Source organism: Salvelinus fontinalis, chromosome 27 (assembly GCF_029448725.1).
Source record: "Salvelinus fontinalis isolate EN_2023a chromosome 27, ASM2944872v1, whole genome shotgun sequence".
Lineage (NCBI taxonomy): Eukaryota > Metazoa > Chordata > Actinopteri > Salmoniformes > Salmonidae > Salvelinus > Salvelinus fontinalis.
In genome coordinates, this window is record NC_074691.1 from 25,507,422 (window position 1) to 25,517,938 (window position 10,517).

The 10,517-nt window shown below is 45.3% G+C and overlaps 1 protein-coding gene across 7 annotated transcripts in view; it reads left to right on the forward strand.

The window, feature by feature from the left end:
• Positions 1 to 10,517, forward strand: part of LOC129825349 (1-phosphatidylinositol 4,5-bisphosphate phosphodiesterase beta-1-like) — a 285,736-nt gene that overhangs the window by 260,787 nt on the left and 14,432 nt on the right. For 2 of the 7 annotated variants that reach the window (XM_055885378.1, XM_055885379.1), the window contains exons 28-33: positions 1,250 to 1,418; positions 2,016 to 2,092; positions 2,532 to 2,621; positions 2,950 to 3,007; positions 3,103 to 3,189; positions 3,534 to 3,558. In XM_055885378.1, the coding sequence (XP_055741353.1) occupies positions 1,250 to 1,418; positions 2,016 to 2,092; positions 2,532 to 2,621; positions 2,950 to 3,007; positions 3,103 to 3,189; positions 3,534 to 3,558 (506 nt within the window). Of the gene's footprint in view, positions 1 to 1,249; positions 1,419 to 2,015; positions 2,093 to 2,531; positions 2,622 to 2,949; positions 3,008 to 3,102; positions 3,190 to 3,533; positions 3,559 to 10,517 lie in introns of those variants that run through there. The other 5 variants (XM_055885375.1, XM_055885377.1, XM_055885376.1 and 2 more) reach the window with 4 other exon arrangements.

Genomic DNA, 10,517 nt, shown 5'->3' on the forward strand with positions numbered 1-10,517 from the left:
TGTATCAAATAATATCGTAGGCAGAAGTCATATTCACCTTTAACGAGCGGATTCCAGGAGCCGAGTCCAGATTCTGCCTCGCGCCCGGAAAAAAAATTAAACTGCGCAGGTCTCACAAGAAGATGTGGTATTCAGTCCATGGAAGAGATATTTGACTCCTTTCAACTCTCACTTCCGCATTACACCCAGATGAAGGCGTATGACGTGTTTCTACGGTCCTAAGTGTCATGACCTTGTATAGACAAGGTCTTAAAGAGACACATCGCATTTTGGAAATCTCAATTCGGCTGGGAAAATGGCTGTAAAAATAGTTCTGTTCCACTTAGAGAAATAATTCAAACGTTTTTAGAAACTATAGACTGTTATATATCCAATAGTAGTAAATATATACATATTGTAAAATCAAAAATTTCTTAAGAGGCCGTTTGAAAATGTGCACATATTTTCCAGTTTTTTCAATATTCACCCTGCAGCCTGAAGAAGTTAACTCCACCTTATTCACATATTTACATCATTTAAAAGCTTAACTTCTTGTTAATCCAGCCGCTTTGTCAGATTTCAAAAAGGCATTCTGTCAGTAGAGGATGCCTTGTTATTCTTTAAAAGTGCTTTCCTCACCATCTTAAATAAGAATGCCCCATTCACAAAATGTAGAACCAGGAACAGATACATATAGCCATTGGTTCACTCCAGACCTGACTGCCCTTGAACAGCACAACAACATCCTGTGGCATACTGCATTAGCTTCGAATAGCCGCCGCGATATGCTACTTTTCAGGGAAGTTAGGAACCAATATACACAGGCAGTTAGGAAAGCAAAGGCTAGCTTTTTCAAACAGAAATTTTCATTCTGTAGCACAAACTCCGAAAGGTTCTGGGACACTGTAAAGTCCATGGAGAATAAGAGCACCTCCTCCCAGCTGCCCACTGCACTGAGGCTAGGAAACACTGTCACCACGATAAATCCACGATAATTGAGAATTTCAATAAGCATTTTTCTACGGCTGGCCATGCTTTCCACCTGGCTACCCCTACCCAGGTTATCTGTGGCCAATGACCTTGAACCTTCTTGGATGGGCAGTTCCAATGTAACTCTATGGCAGCATCCAATGGACTACCCTTAGATTTGGCAGTGATGTAGTGTCCCCATGAGTGACAGAACACTAAGCCAATCACGGTGTAACTATAGGAACATTACCCAATCCCGGCACAACTAAAGAACATTATCAACCCCTACGTGTGTGTTTAGCAGGTCGGAGCAGTCCCTGTCGACCCTGGAGCAGGAGCTGTGTGTGTTGGACCAGGAGTCCAGTCAGAGACTGTCTGAGCTGAAGGAGAAGCAGCAACAACAGCTACTCACACTGAGACAGGAGCAGTATTACAGTGAGAAGTACCAGAAGAAAGAACACAACAAAATGGTACAGGCACGCATGCACACACACATGCACACCCACGCACACACACACACACACACACACACACACACACACACACACACACACACACACACACACACACACACACACACACACACACACACACACACACACACACACACACACACACACACACACACACACACACACACACACACACACACCTAACCATATCCTCAACCAAAGTTATACTAGAGACCAGCATACCTAACTACATACAGTAGATCTATTATTTGCGTTGAATCAGCATTAACCCTCAACTCAGTAAAATGCGGGCTTTATGGCCAAAATCACCCTGTTGTGCTGACCTTAGATCAGTGTAAAGATTTCCCAGTGCTCCTCTACTGCTTTGTGAGATGGAAAGACTGAGTGTAGTAACTGATCTGTGTACAGTTTGTGTGGATGAGGTGTCAGGGTTTATCCATGATGAATAGAACCATACTGACAGACCAATTATATTCTCCAATGTCAACTGATAAGTCATGCCTGAGTTAAACAGAAAGCATGAGTCAGCTATCATATGCTACGAGGCAAACAAACTGTAGGATAACCAGTGTTCTTTTTCTTGTGGATCTCTAGCTGTTGGAGAAGTTGACAACCATAGCCGAGGAGTGTCAGAGTGTCCAGCTGAAGAAGATCAGAGACATATGTGACAAGTAAAAAAGTGCACACACACACACACACACACACACACACACACACACACACACACACACACACACACACACACACACACACAAACAAAATCACACACACACACACACACACACACACAAACACACACACACACACACACACACACACACACACACACACACACACAAACAAAAGCACATTCACAAACAAAATCACACACACACACGTACACACACACACGTACACACACACACACACACACACGAACACACACACACACACACACACACACACACACACACACACACACACACACACACACACACACACACACACACACACACACACACACACACACACACACACACACACACACACACACACACACACACACACACACAAGAAGCTCATGTATGCATGTATTTCATGGGGTTTCACTATCCTCCTATTTCTCCACAGGGAAAAGAAAGACGTGAAGAAGAAGATGGACAAGAAAAGACAGGAGAAGATTAATGAAGCCAAGGCCAACAACAAGAACGTGACAGAGGAGTAAGTACATGGGGTTGGGGAAGAGACCTCCTAATACATAAGTGTTCATGCTCCTTAAGGCCACCAGATGGTGATGAAGATTCATGCCTGACTGACTGATCTAGCTAATGATCACGACAGTACCAGTTTAATACAAATATTCTGTAATTTTTCATAGAAAGACTTAATGCTTGTAGGTCATAGGTCATCAGGCAGACCTACCAACTTTTATATGGTCCTTTGAGCTAGATTGGAACAAGGAACATCAGGATTGTTGACTGTTAAAGTAAAGGTTACATTTGAGGAATCTTAAAGAGAGGTTTGAGCTGACATCTGTATATGTTTACAGAGAGAAGCTGGAAATCAACAGGTCATTTGTCAATGAGGTGGTGCAGTATATCAAACGGGTAAGTGTGTGTGTGTGCGCACGTGTGTGTGCGTGTGTCCATGCCGGTGTGTGGCTACACCTTACTCTCGCCTACCTCTGTCTCTGTCTGTGTAGTTGGAGGATGCTCAGAGTAAGAGAATGGAGAGACTACTTGAGAAGCACAAGGACATCAGACAGCAGATTGTGGATGAGAAACCCAAGGTATGGACACGTTTACCCTCAAATACAGAACTGTAGGATGAAGTTGCTTCTAACCAATCATTCAGTGTCAGGAATAGGATGCATACCAAATGTCACCCTATTCCCTATATAGTGCCCTGCTTTTGACCAGGAACCATAGGGTAGTGCCCTGCTTTTGACCAGGACCCATAGAGTAGTGCCCTGCTTTTGACCAGGACCCATAGAGTAGTGCCCTGCTTTTGACCAGGACCCATAGTGCACTATGAAGGGAATTGGGTACCATTTGGGACAGAGACATATTTTCAACCCATAAAGGTTCCATTGGTTAACCATTTCCATCATGTCCATTGTTACTGTGATTGTAGGAAGGAGGATCCCCAGAGGACCAGGGTAAGACATTCTGCATCTGTGTGCATTAATACAGCTTCAATACTTAAGCATTAATAACAATGTATACGGAAGCTTTAATAAGAAGGCAAAAGCTGAAGAATGATAACAAGTGGATGTGCAACTTTCCTCTGACCCTGCCTCTCTGTTACAATAACCCTGATGGTAAACTGCCGCTCAACCCAACCGTCCCAAAGTACTGTCCCTGCCAGAACGGCCTTTCTTTCCTCTATCCTGTCTCCTCATTCTGCTATGCACAGGTAGCTGGGTCTCTAAACCCAGTCCCATGGTGTCTTCCCCCTCTTCCCCACGCTCAGTGATCTCCTCTGTGCTTGGGTGCATGGGTCAGTTGTCTATTTTCCACCATGGTTCCCTCTCTGAATACTCTCAAATCTATGGCTGTGTTGCTACATGTTTTGGAAGTAAAATACATTTCTAAACCTTGCGATTGTATATGGAAATATAAAGTACACTTTTTTTAACCTAGACCTAATGTATTGGCGATATCTATATGAGGACATGGTAGGCAGCAGACATATGCTGAAAGAGGATGCATGGATGATGTATATACTGTCCTCATTAGTGCATGACAACACATTTTAGTAGTTTGTGTGTTGACCACACGGGGTCAGCGTATCCTGGAGCATTAGCCTGGTAGCTCTTACCAGAGGGATATACTACTGCCCTGCACCACTGCATGTGCTTTTCTTACACTTCCTCATTTCTATCTCAAGGACATTTCTTACAACATGCATCAGGCTGAATGCTGTGATAAGAACAGAGAATAATTATGCAATGAAACAAAAACAGTTCTCTCATGAGTAACCAGCATAGGGCTAATGGAGGAGGGCATGAGTAACCAGGATAGGGCTAATGGAGGAGGGCATGAATAACCAGGATAGGGCTAATATGATGACAAACACACACACACACACACACACATAAACTTAACAAGTTCCACAGACATGTGACTAACAGAAATTGAATAATGTGTCCCTGAAAAAAGGGGGGGTCAAAATCAAAAGTAACAGTCAGTATCTGGTGTGGCCACCAGCTGTACTGCAGTGCATCTCCTCCTCATGGACCGCACCAGATTTGCAAGTTCTTGCAATGAGATGTTACCCCACTTTTCCACCAAGGCACCTGCAAGTTCCCAGACATTTCTGGTGGGGATTGGCCCTAGCCCTCACCCTCTGATCCAACAGGTCCCAGACTTGCTCAATGGGATTGAGATATGGGCTCTTCGCTGGCCATGGCAGAACACTGGCATTCCTTTCTTGCAGGAAATCACGCACAGAACAAGCAGTATGGCTGGTGGCACTGTCATGCTGGAGGGTCATGTCAGGATGAGCCTGCAGGAAGGGTACTACATGAGGGAGTAGGATGTCTTCCCTATAACGCACAGCGTTGAGATTGCCTGCAATGACAACAAGCTCAGTCCAATGATGATGTGACACACCGCCCCAGACCATAACCACCTCCAAATTGATCCCGCCTCGGTGTAATACTCATTCCTTTGACGATAAACACGAATCCGACCATCACCCCTGGTGAGACAAAACCGCGACTTGTCAATGAAGACCACTTTTTGCCAGTCCTGTCTGGTCCAGCGATGGTGGGTTTGTGCTCATAGGCGACGTTGTTGCCGGTGATGTCTGGTGAGGACCTGCCTTACAACAGGCCTACAAGCCCTCAGTCCAGCCTCTCTCAGCCTATTGTGGACAGTCTGAGCACTGATGGAAGGATTGTGTTTTCCTGGTGTAACTCGGGCAGTTGTTGTTGCCATCCTGTACCTGTCCCGCAGGTGTGATGTTCAGATGTACCGATCCTGTGCATCCTCTACCACTGCGAGGACGATCAGCTGTCCATCCTGTGTTCCTGTAGCGCTGTTGCACCACAGGGGCACTCTGTCTGAGTGTTAGAGCTGTCGTTGTACCACAGGGGCACTCTGCCCTAGTATTAGAGCTGTCGTTGTACCACAGGGGCACTCTGCCCTAGTATTAGAGCTGTCGTTGCACCACAGGGGCACTCTGTCCTAGTGTTAGAGCTGTCATTGCACCACAGGGCCACTCTGTCCTAGTGTTAGAGCTGTGAATCAAATTGTCTTTTTATCTTAACACTATTATCGTCACTGACAAGGTTCCATTTGCGATGGTCATGGTATGTGGTAGTATTGCATTCCCTAATTGTAAGTCACTCTGGATAAGTGAGTCTGCTGAATGACTAAGTTATAGCAATGTTATTGTGAACTCTGGGTCTGATTGATCTGGACTGTAATCTATATCTATACCATTACCTCACAGTATTGCTTTAGTGTGGAGGCTATTATCGTATGCACCTACACACTGCCCCAGCTGTCCTCCTACTTTAAATCAAATCAATCTATATTCATACAGCATATTTCAGACATGGAATGCAACGTAATGTGCTTTACAGGGGGAAAAAAACACAAAAAAACAACTGAAATGAAAAGCTGAAATATTTACTACAGAACAAACATAATATTAAAAAATAAACTATGACAAACTGAACAACTAAAAAGCACACTAAGGAAAAGCATAGCTAAGAAAATGTGTCCACAGATTCAGCCCCCCTCCTCTTCTCGGGCAGGCAATTCCAGAGGCTGGGGGCATAATAACTAAAGGCTGCCTCTCCATGCCTCTTGGTCCTAGGCTATGGGATAGTTAAAAGGCCAGTGCCAGAGGACCTGGAAGGACCTATTGGCTACATAACCTCATAGCATGTCTGACATTTATTGGGGTGCACATTCATGGATTGATTTAAAAACCAATACAACTCATCACATTTTGATGTGGAGGAAAGTTCACATTTTGCGGGGGTAGGATTTATCAGGTCATCAATGGTCAAGAAGATCACTCTCAAATGATTCGGATTATTTGTGATCAAGTTAGAAAATGAGCCTGTCTGGCATTTCTAATTGCCTTGTTATGCCAAGTTGCTCTCTCAGAATATCATAATGGACCTGAAACTTTGACTTTCTCCACTTCCGCTTTGCCTTCTGCAATTTCTCTTTAATTGATTCGTTTTCTCACTCATCCAAGGGCCTTTCCGTTTGGATGTGGCCTTTTTCAACTTTACTGGAGCTATGGCATCAATGGTTGAGTTGCTATTCAAGTTATCAACGAAATCATCATACACTCAATACAACCTGTAGCAACTTCAGAGGTAAGATAGAGTTTCTTAATAACGCTACTTTAATGTATAGCTGGAATGGAGCAGATAGTCCCTGCCTCGTCCTCTTTTGAGCAGGCAACAGAAAATGTGGAAAGCATGACTGTCACCCTCTCTCGTACACTTTCTCGCACACACACACACACACACACACACACACACACACACACACACACACACACACACACACACACACACACACACACACACACACACACACACACACACACACACACACACACACACACACACACAGTGGCACACAAGCACACAAACCCCAAAATGTGCACACACATAGTGCTGGGGCCATGGCTCAACATGCAGTAGCCCTGTGCAGTCGTCATGGAAACACTCATTCTACCCCCCCTCCACCCTTCCCCATCTTCTTCTCCCCACAACTTTGTCTGTGATCTTTTAATTTGAAATCTGATGACTCAACCCAGGGATAGTAACTGCCTGGTGATGGTCTGGAGAAAAAGAGAGAGAAGGAGGGACAGAGAGATAGAGAAACCGCAAGAGAGAATGGCCCAAATTGACCCGGCTGATCCCTCTCTCTCTATACATATCTCTCTCCCTTCCCTCCCTCTCTCTATATACATATCTCTCTCCCTCCCCTCTCTCTCTCTATACATCTTTCTCTCTCTCCCTCCCCTCCCTCTCTCTCTATACATATCTATCTCCCTCCCCTCCCTCTCTCTCTACATCTTTCTCTCTCTCTCCCTCCCTCTCTCTCTATACATATCTCTCTCTCCCTCCCCTCCCTCTCTCTCTATACATATCTCTCTCCCTCCCTCCCCTCCCTCTCTCTCTACATCTTTCTCTCTCCCTCCCCTCCCTCTCTCTCTATACATATCTCTCTCCCTCCCCTCCCTCTCTCTCTACATCTTTCTCTCTCTCGCTCCCCTCCCTCTCTCTCTATACATCTTTCTCGCTCCCTCCCCTCCCTCTCTCTCTCTATACATATCTCTCTCCCTCCCCTCCCTCTCTCTCTATACATACTGTATCTCTCTCTTCTTCCCCTCTCTCTCTCTACATATTTCTCTCTCCCTCCCCTCCCTCTCTCTCTATACATCTTTCTCTCTCTCTCATCACTGCCTTTGATCTGTACCTCTCTCTACTCGTCAGGTTCACATCAATAATGCACACACACACACACACACACACACAGACACACACATGGACCACAGTGAACACACTGTTATTCCCAGAGGAAAGTGGATGCAGTGAGATGAAGCCTGTCATCACACTTTTTTTGTGTCTGTGTGTGTGTCTGTGTGTGTGTCGGTGCCTGTGTGTCTGCGTGTGTGTATATGCCTGTGTATCTGTGTGTGTGTGTGTCTATTTGTGTGTCTACATGTGTGTGTGTCTGCATGTGTGTCTGTGTGTGCGTGTGTCTGTCTGTGTGTCTCTGTGTGTGTGTGTGTGTGTGTGTGTGTGTGTGTGTGTGTGTGTGTGTGTGTGTGTGTGTGTGTGTGTGTGTGTGTGTGTGTGTGTGTGTGTGTGTGTGTGTGTGTGTGTGTGTGTGTGTGTGTCGGTGCCTGTGTGTCTGCGTGTGTGTATATGCCTGTGTATCTGTGTGTGTGTGTGTCTATTTGTGTGTCTACATGTGTGTGTGTCTGCATGTGTGTCTGTGTGTGCGTGTGTCTGTCTGTGTGTGTGTGTGTGTGTGTGTGTGTGTGTGTGTGTGTGTGTGTGTGTGTGTGTGTGTGTGTGTGTGTGTGTCTGTGTGTCTCTGTGTCTCTGTGTGTCTCTGTGTGTGTGTGTGTGTTACATGTGTGTATGTGTAGGTGTCTGTGTGTGTGTCTGCATGTGTGTGTGTCTGTGTGTGTCTACGTGTGTGTCTGCGTGTGTGTCTGCGTGTGTGTGTGTTACGTGCCAGGATACACTGCTGCCTCCCTGTGCTGTTGGATAACAGGGCTGCTATTTAAGCTCAAACCATGCAGGTTCCTCTCTGGGCTGAATTGTTAGGGTGTGTGAGTGTCTGTGTTGAATAATTACGCTGGCATGGGTTATTGTCCCTCTTGAAAGGTTTCACATCTCTTGTTGTCCTGCTGGAAACAATCCCCTCTACATAGGTGTTTGATAGTTCCACGTCATCACAACGAGTCAGCGCTATAGATCAGCATGACTATGACAAAATATGAGGCAGACGGAGAAAGTACATTAGAGGGAGAGCAAGGGGGAAATAGAGAGAATGGGGTAGAGGGAGGGAGAAATAGAGAGAATGGGATAGAGGGAGAAATAGAGAGAATGGGATAGAGGGAGGGAGGGAGAAATAGAGAGAATGGGATAGAGGGAGGGAGAAATAGAGAGAATGGGATAGAGGGAGGGAGAAATAGAGAGAATGGGATATGTATGGGGAGGAAGAGAGAGAATGGGATAGAGGGAGGGAGGAAGAGAGAGAATGGGAGAAATAGAGAGAATGGGATAGAGGGAGGGAGAAATAGAGAGAATGGGATAGAGGGAGGGAGAAATAGAGAGAATGGGATATGTATGGGGACTAATAGAGACAATGGGATAGAGGGAGCGAGAAATAGAGAGAATGGGATATGTACGGGGAGGAAGAGAGAGAATGGGATAGGGGGAGGCAGGACGAGAGAGAATGTGAGAAATAGAGAGAACGGGATAGAGGGAGGGAGAATTAGAGAGAATGGGATAGAGGGAGGGAGAAATAGAGAGAATGGGATAGAGGGCGGGAGAAATAGAGAGAATGGGATATGTATGGGGAGGAAGAGAGAGAATGGGATAGAGGGAGGGAGGGAGAAATAGAGAGAATGGGATATGTATGGGGAGGAAGAGAGAGAATGGGATAGAGGGAGGGAGGGAGAAATAGAGAGAATGGGATAGAGGGAGGGAGAAATAGAGAGAATGGGATAGAGGGAGGGAGGGAAAATAGAGAGAATGGGATAGAGGGAGGGAGAAATAGAGAGAATGGGATAGAGGGAGGGAGAAATAGAGAGAATTGGATAGAGGGAGGAAGAAATAGAGAGAATGGGATAGAGGGAGGGAGAAATAGAGAGAATGGGATAGAGGGAGGGAGAAATAGAGAGAATGGGGTGGAGGGAGGGAGAAATAAGAGAGAATGGGATAGAGGGAGGGAGAAATAGAGAGAATGGGATAGAGGGAGGGAGAAATAGAGAGAATGGGATAGAGGGAGGGAGAAATAGAGAGAATGGGATAGAGGGAGGGAGAAATAGAGAGAATGGGATAGAGGGAGGGAGAAATAGAGAGAATGGGGTGGAGGGAGGGAGAAATAAGAGAGAATGGGATAGAGGGAGGGAGAAATAGAGAGAATGGGATAGAGGGAGGGAGAAATAGAGAGAATGGGATAGAGGGAGGGAGAAATAGAGAGAATGGGATAGAGGGAGGGAGAAATAGAGAGAATGGGAGAGGAGAGAGAGAAGCTGTATGAAATCCATCCTTTTTAACATCTTTCTCTCTTTCTCCCTCTAATTATCTCTCTCTTTCTTTATCTTTCTCTCTCTTTATATATATATTTATCTTTCTCTCTATTTCTCTCTCTTTCTTTATATTTCTCTCTATTTCTCTCTTTCTCTCTATTTCTAACTCTATATATATATATATTTATCTTTCTATTTCTCTCTCTCTCTCTCCCCTCTCTCTCTCTCTCCCCTCTCTCTCTCTCTCTCTCTCTCTCTCTCTCTCTTTCTCTTTCCCTCCATCTCCATTCTGTTCTTCATTATACCTCAGCTGTGGATCACTGCAGGCCATTTCCACAGTTATGCTCATTACAATGGAAAGAATGGAAA